This window comes from Anopheles moucheti, chromosome 2 (assembly GCF_943734755.1).
Source record: "Anopheles moucheti chromosome 2, idAnoMoucSN_F20_07, whole genome shotgun sequence".
Taxonomy (NCBI): Eukaryota; Metazoa; Arthropoda; class Insecta; order Diptera; family Culicidae; genus Anopheles; species Anopheles moucheti.
In genome coordinates, this window is record NC_069140.1 from 45,610,871 (window position 1) to 45,635,906 (window position 25,036).

The following is a 25,036-nucleotide window of genomic DNA, read 5'->3' on the forward strand; positions in this document are numbered from 1 at the left end:
TTTTAAATTTTGTAGGAAAAATACACTCCACTAAATCGAGCTGCTTCACCAAGGATTACAGTCTGCATCGTGCACCACGTGGGGATGGAACGCTGGACCCCGAACTCTTCCCTTCCGAATGTACCGCGATGTTCACTCAACCAGAACCCAGCCCGCGTCCTTCGACATCGAACATTTACCGTCGCGGTGTACCTGCCCGAGACGTTCGCGGTGGTGGTTTACCAGCGAAAGACAAGGACGCTACCGATCGTATGATCGATGTGTATAAGCGTTTTCGGTTGAAAATTTTCCACGACTTGGCGCTTACCAAACCGGTCCTGCGAAGCAATGAGTTTTTTCGTCGCTATGGCCGCCCCGATGATGACGGGCGTCGTAAGCTGCCCTCGCTTTGGCGAAAAAAGCGTCCGCAAAAGTTTCAGTTTGATGAGTTCGCTTACCGTACGCCGGAAGAAAATGAGGAAGCATTGCGCCGCATTCAGAAACATCTGGATAAGATGATCGCCAAAAGCATACGAGAGGCTGAAAAGCGGCGTCGGGAAAAGGAAGAGCAGGAACGAAGACCCCAGTTTGTATGTTGTCTATTATCGCTGGATTCATGCTAGATATCGCTAAGCAAATTATATCCTTTTTTCCTCCCTCGCAGTGTACCTCAAAGAGCAAAAATGTCTATCAGGTGAAGGTGAAGAAGAAAAGGCTTACTAACGAGCAGTACATCAAGAAACTTAAACAATCCGAAAGCATGTAAGTACTTGTTGCTTTACTTTACTTCATCCCTTTACTTATCTCTCTCTCTCTCCATCTTCTTTCAGGAAACTTAAATACCTACAAGCCTTACTGCCTGTTCACCCCGATGAACAAAAAGACAAGATACTGTTACGCTACGAGCACAACTTTCGCCATGCGATGTGTTTCTTCGACGACGCAATGAAGCAGCGTACGCTTAACGTGCTAGATCAGTTGGATGTACGGAAGATCGATCACTACCCTTCACATCTTATCAAAAAGATCATTCCACGGGTGGATCACCGGCTCAACTATCTCAAGCAAGCGTATAAGTTTATGCTCGAAGAAGAACAACTGTGGCCCAACGTATACCCGGAGGTGATGCTGATGGACTATCTTTTCGATACTGATCATGGCGTGTCTCGAGATCAGGCGGTGTTCTTCATCATTCTGCTGATGGACCTGCAGGAAGACTATCGGTACTATGTAAAACGTGCATTTCTTCGTTATATATTACGCTCGGAAGTGGAACGATCGCGCCTTCAGCTTGCAATTGAACCACCCGAATTCCCGATCGCCACTATGGTCGCTCCGGTACCATGGAAGTGCTCCATACAGCTGGCAAAAAATCGACTCGAAGAGGTGCTCATGATAAACCACCCTGTACTGCAGGCGATCAACATGCTATGGCACAAGCTGTACAGCAATCTACTGGTCGTCGATTCGGTCAAATTCTACAGCACCGATATCCCAATGCACGCGGATAAAATAACCGAGATGATACACAACAGCTGTCGAATAACGAGAGATGTAACACATGCCCTGCTATCAACGCAAAATTCGTCACAACTTCCTTTAAAACGTATTTCAATCTTTTTCCAGATATTGATCAACGACTGGATGCCACGGGTCGCCGATCTGGTGGACGTGATGCGCAAGTACTGGAAAGATCTGGTACCGCGAAACTCCACCCATGGTGGACGCGGCACAATCTTTTTCAACTGCATACACGCCCTCACCTCGTACCATCTGCAGGAATTGATCAAAAAGAGTCTCGATCATCTAGTCGAAGCGCTGGAAGTGTACCGGGAGGGCGATGTTGCCGGCGAGGAACCGAAAGTGAAGAAGAAACCCTTCATGACGCTAACCGTTTCGGTGGTTGGACAGCACCATACGGATATAGAGAAAACTACGGAGAAAACGGACCTTTCCCTGTACCAGGTGGATGACGATGATCCGGACATACTAGCCTCCGAGTCGGACGACTTCGTGCTGACCAATGGCGATGAACGGAGAACTTCCTTTATTGTGAAAAGCAGTGGCAAGATTATCATCTATCCGTACATGGAAGAGTTGCCCGATCTGTTCAAAAGTTACTTCGTCAAGATCTTAAAGGTGGGCTACAAGATCCCAAGGCTCGAGTACTATCTGACGCAGGATGAAAAGCAGCTGGGCTACCTGCACTTCATACGCACCGACAACGATGACATGAAGAAGTTGTACGAGCGTGTGAAGAAGATTGTCATTGCCAACCAGACCGGTCCGACGGTGTACTTGTATCCGATGTACGAGTACTATTTCCCGGTGCTGGCAAACAAAATGAAGCTGATAACGGAGGGGATTTTTTCGCAGCTGGAACTACCACCGCTGGACATTTTTAAAGAGCTGGTCCAAAAATTTACCGATTTGCTAAATGGCATCTATTATCTGCGTGACTTTATACCACTGAATTTATTCATGCTCGACAACAGCAGATTAAACAAGGTGCTCGAAAAGCTGGTGAACGATCTCAAGAACTTTGTCATCAACTATTTCATCACGCTCAACCAGGTGGATAATAGAAGGTGAGTGTGAGTGGCCTCTTTACGCAACTAGATTAATCATTACTTTTTGTATTGCTTGCGCTAGAATTTGCGATGAATTCGAAGATATGTCACTACACGCTGGCGAGCGTCCCAAGGAAACGCCCGAAGTGGTCGCACTGCAAAACTACCTTACCCAGTGCCGAGAGGAGCGCATGTATCAGCTAACGTCGGAGATAAAACAAGTCGCTCAGCGGGTTATTTTCTTGCTAACTCATGCGATTCTTGACCGTATGTAACTTTTTTTTTCTTCCAATCACTTAGTATTTCGTGCTCAAGAACGGTTTCTTTCTTTTCATTCCGCTCGTTCCGCTACCTTAGAGGAAGACATCAATCTCAACTCCCGACTGTTCCTGTGGCCAAAAGAGCTGGAAAAGGTGCTCGATCTAAGCGGTGCCCGATTGTCGGTGGTGCGTGAAAATCTTGAAACATCCCTGCGTGAACGTCGCGTCAAATTCGAGCAATATCTGATGACGGAAAAGAAAAAGATGGACCACTTCCGTACGAGAGAAATACGCGAAATGCTCTCGTTGGACGATCTGCGCGATAAAGTCGATACGGTGGATGGACTGATGAAGATTTTGGAAGTATTTATCTGAACGCTTGGTTTGGTTTCCATTCAATGACACACGCTTGCTAACATAATTGTGTTCTTCAGGATTGTAGCCGAGAAGCGAAGGAAATCAACACCAACGAGAATCTGCTCCAGATCGATCTGTCCTTCTTCCCGTCACTCAATGAGATGATCGAAAAGATGGGACCGGTTGAGAAGCTGTGGCACACAGCATACAAGTTTGATACCTGTCATGAGGTGTGGTACTTTGGTCCTTTCAAAGACCTCGATGCCGACATTATACGGAATGCGGTTGAGGAAATGTATCAAGCTATATCTGTGCTGCTAAAGGAGCTCACCGGTAGCCCTCAGGCAAAGCGTGTCGCCGAACAGATACGCATGAAGGTGGAAAAGTTTAAGGTGTACCTCCCGATACTGGAGTCCGTCTGTCGCCAGGGACTGTGCGATCGCCACTGGAAGCAGATCTCGGAAGAACTGGGCCAAGAAGTGAACCCTGCCGTGCACAATTCGCTCAGCCAAATGGTGGAGATCGATATCGTCAAAATACAGGAGCGTCTCGAGGAGATCTCCAACGCGGCCGGTAAAGAGTACGAGCTGAACATCCAGCTCGTAAACATGCAGGAAGAGTGGACCGACGTGGTATTCGTTTGCGTACCGTACCGGGACAGCGATATGTACATCCTATCCTCCGTCGATGAAATCCAAACGCTGCTGGACGATCACATTCTGAAGGCGCAGGCGATGCGAGGATCACCGTATATCGCTGCACTCGGCACGAAAGCAAACAACTGGGAGGATAAGCTCATTTCTATGCAAGACATTATCGATACCTGGCTGCAGGTGCAGGCGACCTGGATGTATCTGGAGCCGATATTCAGCTCCGAAGACATTCTACGCCAGATGCCAACAGAGGGTCGTCACTTTAAGGCCGTCGATCGTGTATTCCGCAAGATCATGAAACACACCACGGCCGATGCGCACGTCATCCAGGCGACAGATTATCCAGAGCTGCTGAACACCCTCCGGAAAGCGTACACCGATCTGGAGGAGATTCAGAAGGGTCTCAACATGTATCTGGAGAAGAAGCGGCTCTTCTTCGCCCGCTTCTTTTTCCTCTCGAACGACGAGCTGCTGGAAATTTTGTCCGAAACAAAGGATCCACTACGTGTGCAGCCGCATCTGAAGAAGTGCTTCGAAGGCATACACTCACTGCAGTTCGATCAGCAGATGGAGATCGTTGCTATTACATCGGCTGAAAAGGAAGTGATACCGTGCGTACGAAAAGTCAACCCTAACCTTGCTAACGTAAGTGCGGACATTAGAGAGGAATCCTTGACTGCTTTTTTACTAATTCAATCCACTCTATTTTATGGCAGGGTTTGGTCGAAAAATGGCTTAAGGAGGTCGAAACCGTTATGCTGGAAAGCGTCAAGGAGCAGATCTGGCAGTCGTACGAACGCTACCCGAACGATCCACGTAAAGTATGGGTACTAAATTGGCCCGGCCAAGCCGTACAAGTGGTGTCCTGTCTGAAATGGACCGAGGAGGCAGAGGAAGCCATTCAACAAGGACAGCTACCGCAGTTCGCAAAGACTTGCAGCAATCAGATAGCAGAGTTGGTGGATCTTGTGCGAGGAAACCTTAGTCCTGGAGCAACGATCACGATCGAGGCACTGATCGTTGTCGATGTGCACGGACGGGATATTGTTAATTTGCTTGTGGAGAAGCAGATAGCTGATGTTGGTGATTTTAACTGGTTCTCGCAGCTCCGCTATTACTGGCGCATTGATGACGATGACAAGCAAAGCTATGTAGGCGTCAGTATGGTAACCACGGATCTGAAGTATGGTATGGAGTATCTTGGTAATACGGGGCGTCTCGTCACAACCCCACTGACCGATCGATGCTTCCGCACGCTTATGGGTGCGTTCAAGTTGAACCTGGGCGGAGCACCTGAAGGTCCTGCCGGTACCGGTAAGACAGAAACCTGCAAAGACCTTGCCAAGGCAGTCGCGAAGAAGTGCGTCGTATTTAACTGCTCCGATGGGTTGGATTACAAAGCGTTGGGCAAATTCTTCAAAGGTCTTGCACAGTCCGGATCCTGGGCATGTTTCGACGAGTTCAACCGCATCGAACTGGAGGTGCTATCAGTCGTAGCACAACAGATTCTCACCATACAGCATGCGATCGCTCAAAAAATTGCCAAATTTACGTTCGAAGATACGCACCTCAAGCTCGATCCTACGTGCAACATCTTCATCACGATGAATCCCGGTTACGCAGGGCGTACGGAGCTGCCAGATAATCTAAAAGTGCTGTTCCGCACGGTCGCCATGATGGTTCCTGATTATGCCATGATCGGTGAGATCACACTGTACTCGAACGGGTTTGATAACGCCCGTGTACTGGCCCAAAAAATCGTGCACACGTACAAGCTATGCTCGGAACAATTGTCCTCTCAGTTCCACTACGATTATGGCATGCGTGCTGTCAAGTCTGTACTAATGGCAGCTGGTTCATTACGCCGCACCCAACCACACCTGGCGGAGGATCAAATCGTACTGCGTGCTATTATTGATGTGAATCTGCCAAAGTTTCTGCAACAGGACATACCATTGTTCGAAGGTATCTATAAGGATCTGTTTCCTGGCGTTAATCTTCCTCCGGTAGGTTATCCATTACGTTATGCGTTTCACATGCTATTTCACATTCCACTTTCGCTTGCCCGTTTTCAGCCTGCCCGAGACGATATTGTGCGCATATTGCTCGTAAAATTGGTTAAACGGAAGCTACAGCCGACGGCCTGGTACATAGACAAGATCATGCAAATCTACGAGATGATGCTCGTGCGCCACGGTTTAATGATAGTGGGCGATTCGATGGGTGGTAAAACGACGGCCTATCAGGTGTTGGCGGAAACGTTGCGCGAACTACGCCTCGAGAAGGGACCGAAATGTGAGGAGCAAGGCGTACAATATCGCATCATCAATCCAAAGTCCATTTCCATGGGCCAACTGTACGGTAGCTTCGATCCGGCGTCACACGAATGGTCGGACGGGGTGCTAGCGAACACCTTCCGCGAAATGGTTAACACAACGAGCCCGGAACGGCAGTGGATTCTGTTTGATGGGCCGGTTGATGCAGTGTGGATCGAGAATCTAAACACGGTGCTCGATGACAACAAGAAACTCTGCTTGATGTCCGGTGAAATCATTCAGATGACTAAGCTCATGAATCTCGTCTTCGAACCAGTTGATCTGGAACAAGCTTCGCCTGCAACCGTGTCCAGGTAGTCATTCGGGGTCTATTAGTGATAATTTCGTTTATGGACAAAACTGGCTATGCAACTCTCCTCCTATTTCTAGATGCGGTATGATCTACATGGAACCACACCAGCTTGGTTGGATTGCTCTGCACAAGTCGTTCTTGCTGGTGCTAGAAGAGAAAGGAGTCTCCGAAATCAGCATCGGTGTCTTTGAACAGCTAGTGGAATGGTTGATCCCGCCAGCATTAAAATTTCTCAAAATGGTTAAAACCGTCTTGCCAATCTCCGAGATGCAATGTTATATGGTACTGTACAACCCACTTACACATTACCTAACATAAAGTATACTTACGCTACTATTATACGCTTTCAGATGTTCTCCAAGTTCTTCTCCATATTTTGCACACGCATAACAAACTACACCCAAATACAGTTTCAACAGACTTTCCTCTTTTGCTATGCATGGGGCTACTTCTCGTCCGTCACCAACGAGGGACGTAAAATGATCGATCCCTTGCTGCGCAAGATCCTCTACGGTGGCAATGAAGATCACCCCAAACCAAAACACTTCTCGCTCAACCGGGGCCAGATGTATCCAGAAAAGATGAACTTCATGGACTATCGATACGACGAGCACGAGAATTGGTGGCCGTGGCAAACAACCGAAGAGCTCGTCCTGCCCGAATCCTGCATAGTGTCCGAGCTGATGATACCTACCAAAGAAACCGGGTACATTCTGTACTGGACCAACCTTTGCGTTCGCCACGGTATCCCGATATTGCTTGCCGGTCCAACCGGTACGGGCAAGAGTGCTACCATCTCCAACTACATTCGCGAGCTACCGAAGACGAAATTCATCTCAAACATTATCAACTGTTCGGCCCGAAGCACTGCGGCCCAGGTACAGGATACGATCATGAGCAAGCTGGACCGTCGAAGAAAAGGTGTGTATGGACCGCCGGTTGGCAAGGAGTGTGTTAACTTCATCGATGATCTTGCGATGCCCGCCCGTGATGATTATGGTTCACAGCCACCACTCGAACTCGTGCGTACATGGCTCGACCACCGTATATGGTCTGATCTGCGCGATACATCCAAGATCGAACTGATCGACCTACTGCTAATCGCTGCGATGGGACCAATCGGTGGCAGTAACTACATCCCACAGCGCCTCTATCGGCATACGTTCGTGATGTCGATAGATTCCTTCGAGGATAATACGTTGATGCGCATTTTCTCCTCCATCGGGGATTGGCACTTTGCGAAAGGTTTCCCGGAGCCTGTTGCCCGACTCAGCAAGCTACTCAGTCAAGCGGCAATCGCCGTGTACCGTGGCGCGATCGAAAACTTTCTTCCGACACCGGCAAAGTCGCACTATCTGTTCTCGCTGCGCGATGTTTCTCGCGTGTATCAAGGAATCGTTCTATTGCCCTCGAAGAAGCTGCCCGATCCGGAGAAGCTTGTGCGACTTTGGCTACACGAAACGTATCGTGTTTTCTGCGATCGCTTGGTAGATGATGACGATAAGCTGAAACTACTTCGTCTGGTGGATGAAGCATGCGTTACGCATCTACGCTTGAAGCTCGAGCAAGCTTTCGGCGAGCGTCTCGAACCGGGCCAGAAGGTATCAGATAAGCACATCCGAGATCTGCTGTTCGGTAATTACATGGAACCTGCGGCCGTAACGCGCATCTATGACGAAGTGGACAACTGGGAACAGCTTGAAAAGAACATCAACTTCTACCTGACCGAGTACAACGAACGTTCGAAATCGCCCATGAACTTAGTGCTGTTCCGCTTTGCCATTGAACACATTTCCCGCGTATCGCGTGTGCTTCAGATGCCACGAGGACATTTGCTCATGGTGGGCCTCGGTGGCTCTGGACGTCGCAGTGCTGTAAAGCTAGCATCCAGCATGAGCGATTCGCACGTATTTCAAGTCGAGGTAACGCGCAGCTACACACTCAACGAGTGGCGCGAGGATATGAAAAAACTGCTGATGTATGCGGGCTGCGACGGAAAGCGCACCGTGTTCCTGTTCAACGACTCCCAGGCAAAGGAGGAAGCCTTCGTGGAGGACATCAATTCGCTGCTCAACACCGCCGACCTGCCCAACCTGTTCCAGGCCGAAGAGAAGGCGGTGATCCTCGAACAAATGCAAATCATCGTCCAGGCCACGAACAAGCCAATCGATCTGACAGCGCTGTCGCTCTACAGCTTCTTTGTGGAGCGTGTACGCGAGAACCTGCACATAGCGCTAGCGTTCTCACCGATCGGAGACTCGTTCAAGAAGCGGCTACGCATCTATCCTTCCCTCATCAATTGCTGCACAATCGATTGGTTTACGGCTTGGCCCGATGATGCGCTGCAAAAGGTGGCGGAATTTTTCATTCGCTCGATGGATCTCGTCGCCAGCCAGGAGCGATTGTCGATGTCACGCGAGTCATCGAGCATCGAGGCGGTGGAACCGGTGGACGAGAAGGACCAAAAGGTACGCAAGCTGACCGCGCTAGAGTGCAAGCTGATCGACTGTGTGCTGGTGTTCAACGAAAGTGTCGTGGAGAACTCGAACCGATTCTTCCTCGAGCTGGGTCGACGCAACTACGTGACGCCGACGTCGTATCTGGAGATGTTACGATCATTCAAAGACTTGTACCACAAGAAATACTCCGAAACGATTACGCAACGCGACCGCTACACAACCGGGCTGGAGAAGCTAGACTTTGCCGCCGGCCAGGTATCGGTCATGCAGAACCAGTTGCAAGATTTACAGCCGATGCTCAAACAAACGTCCGACGAAACGGAGAAAATCATGGTAAACATTGAGCGCGAAACGGCGGAAGCTGAAAAGAAGAAGGAAATTGTCGGTGCCGATGAAACAGCAGCGAACGAAGCGGCCGCATCAGCGCAAGCGATTAAGGATGATTGTGAAAGCGACCTACAGGAAGCCGTACCGGCCCTGGAGGCTGCCCTTTCAGCCCTGGACACTCTCAAGCCGGCAGACATTACTGTGGTAAAGTCGATGAAAAATCCTCCCTCGGGAGTGAAGCTCGTGCTGGAAGCAGTCTGCGTCATTCGAGGCATTAAGCCGGATAGGAAGCCCGACCCGAGTGAGTGCTCAGTCAGTCAGTCAGTATTGCACATTTCATCTACCCTCACATTCTTTTTTCAGATGGTCATCTGGTGGAAGACTACTGGGGACCTTCGCAAAAGATGCTTGGTGACCTGAAATTCCTCGATAGCTTGAAGACCTTCGACAAGGACAACATTCCCATACCTGTTATGAAAAAAATCCGCGAAGTGTAAGTGTCTTTCGACGAACTTCATGTTCGTTTTTGAGATCCCACCTTTTGCTTACCTTCCCCCACAGGTATATAGCTGACCGTGAGTTTGTCCCGGAAAAGATCAAGAGCATTTCGATGGCCTGCGAAGGACTCTGCCGGTGGGTACGGGCAATGGAGATCTACGACCGAGTCGCAAAGATTGTCGCACCGAAAAAGATTGCACTAGCCGAAGCGGAAGCCGAACTGGCTATGCAGATGGAAAAGCTCAACTCCAAGCGGGCCGAGCTGCAGGAAATTCTCGATAAGCTGCAGAAGTTGAATGACTTCTTTGCAGAAAAGTCCCGCGAAAAGAAACGACTCGAGGATGAAATTGACAGCTGCGAAAAGAAGCTTATCCGGGCGGAGCAGCTGATCGGTGGACTTGGTGGAGAAAAGCGACGCTGGTCCGAGTGTGCGTTCAACCTGCACCAATCCCTGAGCAATGTGGTTGGTGATGTGTTATTAGCAGCTGGGTGTGTGGCCTATCTCGGTTGCTTCACCACCGAATTTCGATCCAAAATCGTGCAAGAATGGAACGTGGAAGCCGTTACACGGCGCATACCCTGCACGGAGAATTTCTCCCTGATCACCACACTCGGGAATCCGCTACAAATACGTAGCTGGTCCAACTGGGGTCTACCGACGGATAACTTTTCCGTTGAGAACGGAATTATCGTGAAGCACGCGCGGCGCTGGCCGCTCATGATTGACCCGGAGGGGCAAGCGAATAAGTGGGTGAAGAACATGGAGAAAGCGAACAATCTCAAGATCATTCAGCAAATGGAAGCCAACTACATGCGCATCGTGGAGAACGCAATCATCAACGGGTATCCGGTGCTGCTGGAAAACGTAGGCGAAAACATCGATTCCGGATTCAACTCGATACTCGAGAAAAACATCATATACCAGAAAGGAGCGTACAACATTAAGTTTGGTGACGGTATGGTGGAGTATAACGATAACTTCCGATTCTACATCACGACCAACCTGCGCAATCCGCACTATCTGCCCGAAACGGCCGTCATGGTAACGCTGATGAACTTCATGATCACGGAGCAAGGGTTGCGATCGCAGCTGCTGGGAACGGTCATCATACAGGAGCGTCCAGATTTGCAGGAGAAAAAGGAATCGCTCATCATAGAGTCGGCCCAAAACCAGGAAGCGTTATACAACGCGGAAGCCAAGATTTTGCAGGTGCTCTCGACAGCGGAAGGAAATATTTTGGACGATGAAAACGCTATTGACATTCTCACGTCGAGCAAGCAACTCTCGGAGGAGATACAGGCGAAACAGATTGTTGCCGTGGCTACGGAGGCGGAAATTGATGCGGCCAGACAACAGTACATACCGGTAGCACGCCACTCGGCTGTGATTTTCTTCTGTACGGCCGAGCTGGCCAATATCGATCCCATGTACCAGTTCAACTTGACCTGGTTCCTGAACATCTTCGTACAGGCGATCCTTAACTCACCCAAATCCGATGATCTGGAGCAACGTTTGAAGCATCTAACCGATTACTTCACTATGGCCATCTACAATAACGTGTGCCGGTCGTTGTTCGAGAAGGATAAGCTAATGTTTTCGTTCGTGCTCTGTCTTGGCATCATGCGTGGCCGGGGAGACGTTAAGGATTCGGAATTGTCCTTCCTGCTGGCCGGTGGATTGGCGCTGGACAACCCTTATCCTAATCCCGCACCCGATTGGCTAACAGATAAATGCTGGTCAGAAATAGTGCGTGCCGGATCGCTCCCATCGCTCAAAGAACTTCCGCAATCGTTCATGCGGGACATTGAGCAATGGAAAGCTTACAACGATCTGAACGATCCCGACGCGCATCCGCTGCCGGAACCGTACGATCAGCATGAAAACATTATCAAACTAATCGTTCTCAAGTGTCTGCGGCCGGATAAAGTGGTCCCTGGATTGCAGCGCTTCATCGTACAATATATTGGCAAAACGTACGTCGAACCTCCACAGTTCAATTTGGAAACTTCGTACCGCGATTCGTCCCCCCGAATTCCACTCATATTTATGCTATCGCCCGGCTCGGATCCGATGGACAACATCTTTACGTTCGCCAACGCTCACTACATGAGCGATGACTGCCGTGTGATCTCGCTTGGACAGGGACAGGGTCCGAAGGCTACGCGCACTATACTGGATGCCATCAAGTTAGGCTATTGGGTCATTCTTCAGAATTGTCACGTAGCGGAGTCGTACATGGACGAGCTGGAGAAGATTTGCATGGACTCGAGCCTGTACGAATCGGTGCACCCAAAGTATCGCTTATGGTGTACATCATACCCTAGCCGTCGGTTCCCGGTGTCCATCCTACAAAACAGCGTAAAAATGACGAATGAAGCTCCGAAGGGTGTGAAAAACAATATGAAACGCATCTTCAGCACGGAACCACTGTCCAACAACACCTTCTATTCGGATGCTTTCGATGGAGATCTCGGCAAGGTGTGGCTGCGAGGAGTCTTCTCGCTTGTGTTTTTCCATGCTGTTGTGCAGGAACGCTGCAAGTTCGGTCCACTGGGTTGGAACATTCCGTACGAGTTCAATGAATCGGATCTAAAGTAAGGGTTCTTCCCTTTTTATTTTATGTTAGGCAACTACTTCTTAATTTAACTACCTACCTCCTGTGCTTATTACATCCCACAGAATTTCGCTGATGCAGTTGAAGATGTTTCTCAATCAGTACCACAAGATTCCGTTCGAGGGACACATATATCTTACGGGCGAGTGCAACTATGGAGGGCGTGTCACGGACGATAAGGATCGACGTTTGTTGATGGCTCTGTTGAATCGGATCTACAATCAAAATACGATCGACATCCCCAACTTCCAGCTGACAGAGTCGGGGCGCTACAAAGTACCGGAGCTGCCGACTGGCAAGGAAGCACTTGCCTATATCTCCACATTACCCATGATCGCCCATCCTGAGGTGTTTGGATTGCATGAAAATGCTGACATCACGCGCAATATTGATGAAACATCGTCGGTATGTACGATCAACTAGTGGCACCTGTCAACAATCACATTACAGCATCATGCGCTTCTCATTGCAGTTACTAAATCGAGTGTTACTCACCCAAACACACCTTTTCGCTGGAACGGCCTCGTCTGACATGGAGCAGAAAGACGATCCGGTTTTGCTACTGTGCACTGAGATCGCCAAAAAGCTTCCCAACCTCTACGATGTTGAAGCCGTCGCCGAACTGTACCCGATCGAGTACGAAAACTCCATGAATACCGTGCTGCGCCAAGAGCTAACGCGCTTCAACCGGCTGCTGGAGTACATCCGGCTCAGCCTTGTCGATGTGCAGCGTGCCATCAGGGGGCAGATCAGCATGATACCGGAGCTGGAAAATATCTATCGTGCGATGAAGATCTCGCGTGTGCCAAAGGCATGGCTGTCGAAGAGCTACCCATCGTTGAAGCCACTCGGCAGCTACGTAAACGATTTCGTCCAACGGTTGGCATTCTTCCAGCGCTGGATCGACGAAGGGGAACCGAACGTGTACTGGATGAGCGGGTTCTACTTCACGCAGTCCTTTCTCACTGGTATCATGCAGAACCATTCGCGCAAATTTAAGCTTCGCATCGATGAGTTGGTGATGGATTTTGATGTGACGAGTTTTGAGTCGGACGAAGCAATCAAAGATTCGACGGAGGTGGCTACGTTTGTTAAGGTAAGCAATGCAGTAGTCGGTAGTGAATCAAATATGTTACTGGTATATTAATTAGCAGACACTGTTCATGATTATTGTTCATCAAGACACTAACATTTTAACGACCAAAATCACCCCCATTTAACACGCTGCATTACACAAGGACAAACGACGCATCAACGTAGATTTCGTACTGTTCGACGTAAGTACATCACATCAAACGAATCTGTCAAGTTTATTTCTCCAACAGGCTCCAACTAAATCACATTTTCTAATAATCGTAGCTGGGACTATCGCTAACATAACTCGCTTTACATTATTCACAGGGTCTTTACTTGGAAGGTGCTCGATGGAACCGGGAGAGCATGCGCTTAGACGAGCCACTGTCACGCATCCTGTACGACACGCTGCCCATCATTTCGATGACTCCATTACTGAAAAGCGAAAAGAATGACCAAGAGCGCCTTCGCTACCACTGTCCCATTTATAAGACTAGTGAACGTCGCGGAGTTCTATCCACCACCGGACATTCGACCAACTTCGTCATGTTCCTCGAGCTTGACACACATATGCCGCTCGAGCACTGGGTTCTTCGAGGAACCGCTTGTCTCTGTCAGTTGGATGACTGAAGATTTCGAACCAATGCTATCGCTCGTTTTTTTTTTTTTGTTACTATCACAATATTTTCACTTTGTCCGTTTGGCTGTTTTGGTGTGGCACCTAACCCTATTAAAAATAAATCTGTAGTCGTTTGATCGAGTCCGTTTCTCGACGATTTCTCTTATCTTATCACATTTGCCGTTACCAGGGAAGGTAACTTCGCCCGTTAAACGACGCAACAGGTGCCATAGCGGGAACGCATCGTACACACGGGTTAGGTACGTACCGTCGCTATCTTATCTTACGCTATCACCCCGCGTTTGCCAATCGAAAGCAGATAGGAAAAACCTCGTTAGGGTGTAACCGCCAGAAACGAACGGGTCTTATTGTGCTACAACGCTTCGCAGCAGATAGAATCAGCTAACAAATTTTAACTAAAAGTGAACTAATAACTGCTACAGTGGGTGAATTCGGTAGCTAAAGTGTTAAAAAGAAGCTGTTTGTATAGTTAAAGTGGATATATTTCTTACCAAGTTTAGAAGGATGCATCTCATAAAGAACAAAGCAGTGTACTTCACGCTCATGCTCGGTAATTATCAATAGCGCAACTGGGTCTCGTATCACCTTGAGTGATTCATCGTTAGAATATTTCCTGGAACGAAGCATTACTTCACCTGTGCTGAGAAAAGATGGATGGATGTGTGCTTGTATTACAAAATGTTTGAAATAGGACTGCAAATTATGATGAGAAAGCTACGAACACGTCTTGTTAAGTTTCATGGGCAGAGCATAAACGGCTGCAAACGCACAAAACGTTTGCTATTCGTGTTAAGATTAGGTCAGTGCAATAATAATCTCCAATGGAGTTTATCAAATCAGCGGCATCTTTCTCTCAAGGCGGCTTTTTTAATGGCCATAAAAGTGGAGGAACTGTGACCTCAACCAGTAGTTAGGATGAATTGGTATCTGAATCACGTACAGCGGCCCATAACCAATAGCGTTATGCAGCATGAGTCGAAGCTGTGTAAAGTTTAATTAAACCAACCGATTCCAAAAACCTTGTTTATCTAATATTTTCTGCTTCTTGTCGATATTTTCTTCCCAACCCCAGTCGTCTTGAGCATGTGTTTGGATGAAACGGAGGCACGCCGAAAGATTCTCCGTGGACGCCGTACTATCAATCGAACGTTCAAACGTGAGTCACGCAACGCACGTTCACACAGCCTTGGGGCTTTCATTAATCAACGTTTCAATTTGCAGGTGGTCCGATGATTCCAGCGTGGGCCATCATTACGATAGTCGCGATTGTGAATCTACTCATCGGCGGTATAGCTTATCTTGTGTTCCGCAAGATCGTTCTCAATGCACCGATTGAGAACGTTACCTCGTACACACCGGCCATGCAGGATGAGTACAGTTCCTGAGCGATGTAGTGCTGTACTGTAAGGCAACAACAAAAACCACAACAACCTTTCCGTAATACCATCCCACCTCACCATGGCGCCTTGCTTCCGTGTACAAATGGCAACTGCAATACTGAATCCTTCCGGTAGATTTTAAGCGTACCCAGCGTTGTCATTAACCGGTGTAACCAGGATCCGGCAAATCAATAAACATCCAGTTCAATTTCACTAACAATTTTCCTCACTTTCGTTCATGAAACATGTTGTGTGTTGTGTGTTATGTGGTTTGCAGTTACCGTAACCGTCTCATCAATAATTAAGAGACCGTATTACCATACCGATTACTGTCTCCAGAGACACATTTGACATTGCGTGACCGAAAGCGTCACGTATTGGGTTTTCTTTATTGACACAGAAAAATCCGGTTACAGCAAACACTTGCCCGACACGTTTCGATTGCTGATTTTCAACTCGAAAGCAGACATTGCGGTAACGCAATCGAACTGTTTCCATATTTGATTTGAAAGAGAGAGAGAGAGAGAGAGAGAGAGAGAGAGAGAGAGAGATTGAGGAACATCAACAAAACATCTTCCTCCTCCGAAACGTTCGGAAAATCAATCTATCCGTTGGCCGTTCAACTTCAACGCGTCGTGGGTGGACGGATCGATCGAGAATATACACTTCAAATTAAATTCACTTTCAAGCACACCAAGCGTACTACTAAACCCCGGGCCCAACCAGTGAACGATTTTGACTCGGTGTGCAGATTTCGTTGAATTGCTTCATAAATTTTCAAGCACGGCACACAGGTCTGAAATCTGCATGGTTGCGCTAATCCATGGTCACGGTCAAACAGATTCTGTGCAGGAGCAGAAAGGGGAGGACACAAGGGGAGTTTCAAACGGCAGGAGGGGGGGGGGCTAACGATTTGTATAAATTTACATTATTCATTTACCCCCTTCTCCTAATTTAAATGTTCACTTTCAATCATCGTTGACCAGGCGGATCCCTCACTGGCGGTTGGGTGGCATACCCTAGGATGGGGTTGATTTTGGACCACTTCAGATATTTGACCGTACCGTACCGGGCCGCATGTTTGATGGACATGCACAGTGTGCGCAAATTGTATCACTTCCATTCAAATTGTGCATTCCACCATGCTAATGAAGTACGCTCTGTCGCTCACTTTCTGCATCGCTGTGTGGCGTTTATTCTCCTCGGGAAAATTCATTTTCCCCTTCCAGGAAAGTTAGACTAAATAATTATTTTCTGTCCATATAAACCGTTCCATCGCTCCCGTTGTGCGGAAGCATCATTATCATCCACCGCGCTTAGCGATCCCCTTTTCTCGCGTGTTAGCTCTATCCCCATCAACCCCAAATCCAAACCATCGTACATCAACGCATCAACCGCGGAAATCAGTTCCATTTGGACAGCTCGTGGATAAAAATGTACCACGGCTAACGCTCCGTGGATTTGTCATCACTCGGTAGAAAAGTGATCTTGTCTTTAACAAAAAACAAAAAACAAAAAGGTTTAAGTGAACTATTCACCATGCATACACCGGGATCATCTACATCCGGTTACGCACTGCTACTGATCGTGCAGGTCGTGTTTATAATCGTGTTCGGATTCTGCACCGATTATGCTAAGGAATTGTTGCCCGTTAAAAATGAAACGGCCCGGGCCGCCACTTCCGAACCCATGGAGTCAACGCTTCGCAAATATCCCCGTAAGGTCCAGCACAGCGAAGCCGCACCGATGGTCAGCTGGTTTCAAACCCCCTTTTTGCCTTTCCTTTCCCACTTTCCTCTTCACTTCCAGATTTCCAAGACATACACGTGATGATCTTTGCCGGTTTTGCATTTCTGATGACGTTCCTCAAGCGGTACGGTTTTAGCGCATCGGGACTTAACCTGCTGGTGGCCTCGCTCGTCGTCCAGTGGGCGATCATAATGCGCGGTTGCTACGAGATGGAGGATGGGATCATACCGATCTCGCTGCAGAATTTGATCGGTGCGGATATTGCTGCCGCAGCCGTCCTCATCAGCATGGGTGCCCTGCTGGGTCGTACCACCCCCATACAGCTGCTCGTTATGGGCATCCTGGAGATCGCGATCTTCGCGGGCAACGAGTACCTGCAGCTGGAGCTAGTGAAGGCGACCGACGTCGGTGGTTCAATAACGGTGCACGCTTTCGGAGCCTACTTTGGCCTGGCCGTAAGCTTTATGCTGCGTCCAAAGAAAGAACTGGCCAAGGCAGGCCCGCTGGAAGGTTCGTCCTACAACTCGGACATTAGCGCCATGATCGGAACGATCTTCCTGTGGATCTTCTGGCCCAGCTTCAATTCGGCGCTGGTGGATGGGGCTGATCAGGAGCGTGCCATTATCAACACATATCTCTCGCTGGCCGGTGCTACGGTGACCACGTTCGTACTGTCGGCGCTAGTATCTCACGAACATAAGCTGGATATGGTGCACGTACAGAATTCTACCCTTGCTGGAGGTGTGGCCGTAGGATCAATCTGTAACCTGCTGATCCACCCATTCGGTGCACTGATCGTCGGTGTTATTGCAGGCGTCATATCTGTGCTGGGTTATCGGTACCTCACGGTAAGCAATGTCGTAAGCTAATGTGGATCTCATGTGATGTTTACCCACCGCCTCTATCTAACCAACGATCTCTCGCGCGTCTCATATTGCGTAAAGGGGAAGGAGAGAAAAAAAAACTACAAATTTTAATCAGATTCTCCATCAGATTCGTTGCCATGGTAGCAAATCATTTTATCTCCAGCGCAACCCGAACAGTGGGTCCAGCTGTTAAACGTTGCTAACGAAATCATTTCTGTTTTGTTAGCAACCTTTTTAAATTTTAAAATAATCCCAATATCTGTCCGCCCGAGAGGCTGTTTTCGGAACATTTTAGCACACGAGTGATAACGAGCGAACTCAAAGTGCTCCATTTAGCACTCACTAACAATTTGTTCAACCAACCAGCAGGTTCGATTGATACAAATAACCGTGTTCGGTTGCAGTAAATTCATTAGCGAATGGGTTTTGGAGGGGTTTTTTTTTGTTGAAGAAAGGCAAACGAATTATATTTTTATGTCATTGACTTTATAGATTAAAATTAAAACAAATGTGATTAGAACGGGGGCCCACATTTCTTTGATATTAAACCAATATACCATGCTTTTTCCAGCCTGCCATACTTTCAAACCTGCGTATTGCGGACACGTGTGGTGTACACAACCTGCACGGCATGCCGGCAGTACTGTCGGCCATTTTCTCTGCCATCTATGCAACGTTTGCCAGTGCTGAGAGATATGGCAGCTCGTTGACTACCATTTTCCCCGCCATGCAGAATCCGAACGCCACCAGCCACACTGGAGCTGAAATGGAACCGCTCGAATACGTCATTGGTGTAAGTGATCTGTTTGCAGTGGAGGTAACACTTTTATTGACTTATATCTCCCATTACGCTCTGCTAGGGTTACGGTCGCTCCGGAGCTAAGCAGGGTGCCTTCCAGCTGATGGCAATTGGATTGACGATGGCAATTGCCATAGCCGGTGGTCTACTAACGGGTAAGTAAATCAGCATCGTGTGTGAGCTCACATCCAAGACAGTCAACATAACAGCCCGTACCTTTTGCTGACATGCGCCGCTCGTTAGGAGTTATCGTTAGAATGAACATGTTCGGCAATCGCTTATCGGCATCGGAACAGTGCAACGATGCCCTCTGGTGGTTACTACAAGCAAACACAAAACCAACGCAATTGCAGCCTGTAACCGGAACTAACCCAATCACACTGAAAGCTCACGTTCTGTTTAGTCGTGCCTTTAAAAGGTGGTTACGTATTCAAAGTTGTGTCCCTAGATGTTGACCATCGTTTGCACTGTGCACTTTATTTATTGATGGATATGTTAGATGCTTTAATTGTTTCTTGCAGCTGTATTATGTGTCATCTTACGTTTATCCATTCCAGTTGATTGATGTTTATTGCTACATCCATTTATTTAATTATTTGCAAATTTATTTTGAAGCAAGAACGAATACTAGGACCATCCACGGTATCTACATTGCGATTTTCCCTTTTTTCCAGGATTGATACTCAAGTCACCCTCAGTTCGTCAGTTGGAAGAACATGAGCTACACAAAGATGATGCTTTCTGGGAAACGCCATCGGAGGAATCGAAGAATACTGCAGAAACAAACGAATCCACGCACCAGTAGAGAACGAATGTCGAAAAACGCCTCAACATGCAGTATTAACGCGTTCGATATTTTAAATAAATCGAATTAAAACAAAACCACTAATCCATAAGCAAAATAAGCTCCGAAATTTTCTTTTTAAGATAGTTTTAAGACACTATTGAAGCATTCGAGAGGTCTTCTAGCATTTGAACTATTCATTTTAATTAACTAGAAGGCCATTCTTCAAGGTCTTTAAGGTTTTTAAGGTCCCCGTCCAGTTGAATTTCGTATCCTGTCTGAGAATTCACGAAATTATTTTTTTTCTTTTTGGTGTATCGATCTTCTAAGTTCTTCCTTGCCATTTTTGGTCCTCTTACTTCCTTATCTGGCATTACAACCGTTTGGCGGACTGTGCTCTAAATTGCTTTTTAATGGTCTTCAAAAATGTTTCAGGCTTAATCAGTGACAGTGACATTTTCCTGACATGAACAGAACGCTAAAACTAGCTCAGTCCATACTACAAGCGAATTTGGATAAGATGTCGTCCAGATCCTGTCGAGTGAAAAACCGGCGCCACTATCACATACACCTTTTGGGACATATTGCATAAATTCAGGCTTAAACTCCCTTGAACATAACCTAGGTAAATGAACAACTCGTAAACTCATTAATAATAATCCTTTTTTTATTTCAAGCGACCTTGGAGTCCACACTAAACAAACATTTTTAAATTACTACCGAACAAACAAATTTAGAAATCGAGATTTATCAATTACTAAAAACAGTACAGACACTAAATGCATATAAAATGATTTTTTATTATCTTTCCTCTAAAATCTGACTACCCATAATTAATTACCAACACTATGCTAAACGTTTTAATAACACACACACAAACATCCATACACCTTCAACAATGAACCAAATAAACCAAAGACATCCATCGCCAACTTCAAGACATCATTCGATATATCGGGGTAAATTTAATTGATTTGCAACACAACTGTGTTAAGAGGCATTTTTCTCGTGTCTGCTCATTTAAATCCCATTTTCATGCCAACCGGTTCGAAAGCCAGCACCGTGATCACATTCCGGATCGCTAATTGAGCCGCGAAATCGAAACAGTGGCGTTTGGTACATGTGTACCAATGGCCATGCTCGTTCGCAAATGTATGTCCCCCTTTCTCCTGCGTACTCCTGTTCGCCACCGCGCGTCAAAAGCCAACACCCCGTGATCGTGCTGGATGGTTTGCAAATTTTCCTGCACGCTCGACTGCACACGCCGGTGGTCACGCTAAGCTGCCATTTTATCACGCGATCATGCCTCTGAGCGCCGGGTTTTATACTCTCCATTTCTTTAATAAGCGTGAAATGTATCACCTGGCTCCCTGGCTTTAGCGTCAATCGTTTAGCCCTCACGTTTATTTCGACCAGTGGGGAAGAAAGCCCGGCAAGAGCAGGCATGCGAGTGCCGTGTTTATGTTTTTTTTTACCTTAATTTAAAGCTCATCAAAACAAATACACATTTAACCGACGAGGAAGGGCGGCAATGCTTGGCGTACATTTGCATGGGGCCGTAGAATAAAATACAGCCGCAGCCGAATGGTGGCATTAAGCCCATCAGACTCAGGCCGTTGTATTCCCAGCAATCCAATTAACGATGTCGCGTCGCTGATGTTGGTCGGGATGGCCACTACTGGCACATTCGTCAGACGGTGATGAATTCGTACTCCCCATCGGCCAGCGACACAAACCAAAATATAAACTACTATCCGATTAGCGTTACGAACGGTGGATGTGGTTAGCGATATTATGTCACGTTCGATTGCAACCGTTCACAATCACATTTTCGCAAAAACATGCGAATCCAAACGACACAGCCAACGCTCAAATCTCGGTGGTGCTTTCTAATTTTATGAAAAATTGACCCACATCCCAAGGCGAACGAACTTTCAATCCTTCAGCGGGGGAGTGTTTTAAAATTGCCAACCACGTCCATACTCCCTGCCCATGCTCGCTAATTGATCTCAATCTCGCTGTAATATCGGTCATCTTGCAAGAACCAACAGGTACCTTTACACAACCATTGTGGGGCAAACCCGCGCCAACACACGCCCCGGGCGACCGGAACAGAGTGGAGAGCCGCACACTTGCCGACTTCCGCACGCGAAGCATACCGAATGAAGCCCCACGAAGTTCGTTCCCTTTTGTAACGAAAAGTAAAACGCTAAAGCAGAATGGTAGCACCGTAAGGGACGAACGCATTTTAACGCCAGGAGTTTGACCAGAAGTTTCATGGGGTACGGTTCGTAACAATTCCCAGAACGGTGGGTGTCATGCCATCGGGGCTTGACATCGCGACCAACAGCACAAACGGTCACCGCGTGAACATGTGGCGTGGAACAAGTATTGACAAATTATGAAATGTTAATTTCATTTGCATAAACATATTTCAAACCGATGAAATAACTGTTAACCACCCCATGAACCTCATTTGGCTAATTATGTATAATGTTTATGCTAACTGAAAGAATTAGTAATTAGTAAAAGTATACTTCTGGGCAGTATTGTTTATGACGTCAATGAGTTATGCAATACACTGGCCACAAAACCTATGCAATTAGAGAACATGCACAAGAATTTAAATACCTTTTTCTAATTTATTTGAGTAAAAATTAAGCAAAATCAAATGTTGATAGTAGAAAGGATCTTCTTCTTTATCGGCACAACAACCTGCTATTTCAGACATTCTTAGACGATATTTACAGGTTAGCCAGTCCTACGTACGGGGAATTGGTCCAGATGGGATTTTGGACCGGTCCTGTCTATTGAAGACCATCGACGCTACCAAGACAAGACCGGGCCGACCCTGAGAGTAGAAATGATACATTTACGGAATAAAATGTCAAACTTTTCAAGACTTAAGAGACTCAATTCTTGCAAATTTACAGAACAGAAACAGGATACGGAAACAGCTCCCTCTAAGGATGTTTTCTCGATTCTGAATTTCCGCAATTAGTGTTGTCCAAAATCTTCCACAACGACCCATCCAAATTGACGTGAAAAGTAATGCGAAATAGTGTTTCCTATTCTGATCACGAGACACCTGGTTCCTAACATCTTCATCAGTAGTATTGCTAGCAGAGTGACCATTGAAGGATGCTTGGAAGAAGTCCTGAGTTTAAGATACATTTTGCATGGATAAAGATAATGAAGAATGGAGAGCATTATTGCACCAGAAAGGCTGGGATATTTGTTTAAAATTCAAGAACTTCAAATGATTAGAGTCGAATTACTACTAAGTACCTTATTGCTCTTTATGTAAGCGAACTCCATAATAATCATTCCAAGTTGATTAACACTGAGCTCCAAATTTAATGTAAGTATCTTTCTTCCTAAATACCCAAAGCATCGTAAATTCACCGTAGACATAGCTTAGACTCCCCATTTCCCATGGAAACCATTTTATAGGTAAGCCCTTTTGGCCACTCTGCCGTACTGAACGCGTCTCACTGTGCTTTACCACCGGCAGTGGGGTGTGTATGACAAACCAAACCTACCAAACACAAAAACACTCGCCACAGCGAAGACGCGCGAACGCATCGCAGAGGCAACAGTAACAGCAATTAGAACCGCAACAGCGACCAAAACCCATTTGCCACCATCATTTCGTTCGCGGCACTCGTCGCAGCAGGCCGCGTTTTGTGTTCGAGCTTAAACCTAGTCGAGGGGTTTGATTATTTTTTTTTCCTTCTTTTGCCCCTAATCACTTGCGCTCTCGCTCGCCCGATCTCGCTCCATTTCTCTTTTTCTCCCGCTCTCGGTCCTACCGCATTAGAAAATTAAAGAAAGCCGGTTCGGTCAGAGAACCCGAAAGTGTGAGGTTTTCCACCGGCCAGGCCCCCCTGCTCCCGAGGGGGGGGGGGGGGGGGGGGTGGACCATTTTCCACGGATATATCGTGGATGGTGTCCATTGCGTGTGCGTGTTTTCCGATCCGATCTTTCCACCCGAGTGGCTGTTAGCGCACGAAACGGTAGCGTGGCCGTTTTGGATGCGATCGAAGGGAAAATCGATCCGGGGGACCCATCGGGTGAAACCTAATCAACGGTTGATGGTCTTCAGTGTGTGTGTGTGTGTGTGTGTTTGTGTTTGTGTGTGAAATGTTTGTGGACCATTTTTTTGTTCCAACGCGCTACAAACCCGATCGAGGAAAGTGAAACAAATAGGGTGAAAAGTAAAAGCTGCAGGAAGGTGGTCGGTTTGTCGCTTTTTTGTTTTGTCTGTTCGTTTCAAAACGTTACGTGAATTTCGCGCAGTTCCATTTGCTTTACCGCCAGTCTAGCGCTCGGTGTTGGTTTTACCTCGCCAACAGGGAAAGAGTTCAATTCGCAAAGTGTTTATTAAATTTGTCCCGTGTCCTCACAACCCGCTCGAACACAGCCGGCGCTGAGCGCACCGATTGCTCAGAGCATAACAGCACAGTGGGTGAATGGGTTGTGGCCCAGTGGTTAAAAATAACACCACGCGAAGCACCACACGCAACCACAGCCAAAGGTTCACCGTTGGACGTTGTGAAGTGGCGTAGTGAGATGATGATGATGCCGATAGCGCAATGATCTCACCTGTTACCGCCGTACGCAATACATGCGCCGACTCACACATCCGGGGCGATACCGAGCGTACGCGTACCAGCACCTGCGGTATATGTGGCTGCCAAACGGCAAGCAAAAGGTTGTGTGTGCAAAGAACGGCATTGAAGACGCATCGCAATAGTAGACCGTTCAATGCGGTGCGTACCTTTCTACCTCATCGCGCACAGCACTAACCTCAAAAAGGCTGTCCCAACATGGTGTGCCGTACCCGTACACAGGTGCAGTGTTAGCGCTTCATTAGTGGTTCTTTTTCGTTGTTGCAGTTTTCGCAACATTGTGGTGAAAATCATAACGTGTGAAGTAACCTGCAAACTGTGGTAAACAACGCTACACCCTGTGCTGTACGAGGAAGTGGATATAAGTGCTGATTGCAACAGTGACATGTGTTTTTTTTATTGGCTTAGAAACATCCGTAGGGGGTGTATCATTATCAGTACCTCACACACCTACACAGCTGATGGTCGTAGTGCTGCTTCGTAGTGCGCTAGAGTACATCCGGTGTGTCCACCATCAACCCCATAGCGCTAACCATCGCGTAGGTGTTTTTGGTTCTATTTCCAAAAAAGAAACCCACCCCCCACCCGGGTGATCCCTTTTCATCAAGCGAACCTTCCACATTCCAACCGAACTTCCGCCTCCTCCACGTGTGCCACAGATCCGCACGGTAATTCAACCCCCTAAGCTGGATAAGAAGCTTCCTTTCTAAAAGCGCCTGTTTGCGTAATATTTCTTTATTTTTGCACACCGAAATGGAAACGCAAAAC

General features: G+C 47.4%; 3 protein-coding genes across 4 annotated transcripts; all 3 read left to right on the forward strand.

Moving 5' to 3' along the window:
- The first annotated feature begins 825 nt into the window (after positions 1–825).
- Positions 826–14,050, forward strand: LOC128297077 (dynein axonemal heavy chain 3). The gene is made up of 14 exons (XM_053032640.1): positions 826–1,533; positions 1,606–2,567; positions 2,632–2,816; positions 2,907–3,172; positions 3,244–4,464; positions 4,536–5,825; positions 5,895–6,448; positions 6,525–6,729; positions 6,798–9,534; positions 9,597–9,726; positions 9,795–12,326; positions 12,412–12,751; positions 12,819–13,442; positions 13,748–14,050. The coding sequence occupies exons 1-14, from the start codon at positions 904–906 to the stop codon at positions 14,048–14,050; spliced, it is 11,979 nt and encodes a 3,992-aa protein (XP_052888600.1). The 5' UTR covers positions 826–903.
- A 365-nt stretch (positions 14,051–14,415) lies between these two features.
- On the forward strand, positions 14,416–15,636 carry LOC128298296 (uncharacterized). The gene is made up of 3 exons (XM_053034041.1): positions 14,416–14,610; positions 15,133–15,216; positions 15,282–15,636. The coding sequence occupies exons 1-3, from the start codon at positions 14,565–14,567 to the stop codon at positions 15,443–15,445; spliced, it is 294 nt and encodes a 97-aa protein (XP_052890001.1). The 5' UTR covers positions 14,416–14,564; the 3' UTR covers positions 15,446–15,636.
- A 1,322-nt stretch (positions 15,637–16,958) lies between these two features.
- LOC128296727 (ammonium transporter Rh type A) lies at positions 16,959–19,686 on the forward strand. 2 transcript variants are annotated; one of them, XM_053032206.1, is made up of 5 exons: positions 16,959–17,156; positions 17,249–18,036; positions 18,626–18,847; positions 18,915–19,008; positions 19,528–19,686. In XM_053032206.1, exons 1-5 carry the CDS (start codon positions 16,979–16,981, stop codon positions 19,656–19,658), a joined length of 1,413 nt encoding a protein of 470 aa, XP_052888166.1. In that variant the 5' UTR covers positions 16,959–16,978; the 3' UTR covers positions 19,659–19,686. The 2 variants fall into 2 exon arrangements, with proteins under 2 accessions (XP_052888166.1, XP_052888167.1); XM_053032207.1 differs by having other exon boundaries at positions 18,626–18,814.
- The last annotated feature ends 5,350 nt before the right edge of the window (positions 19,687–25,036 follow it).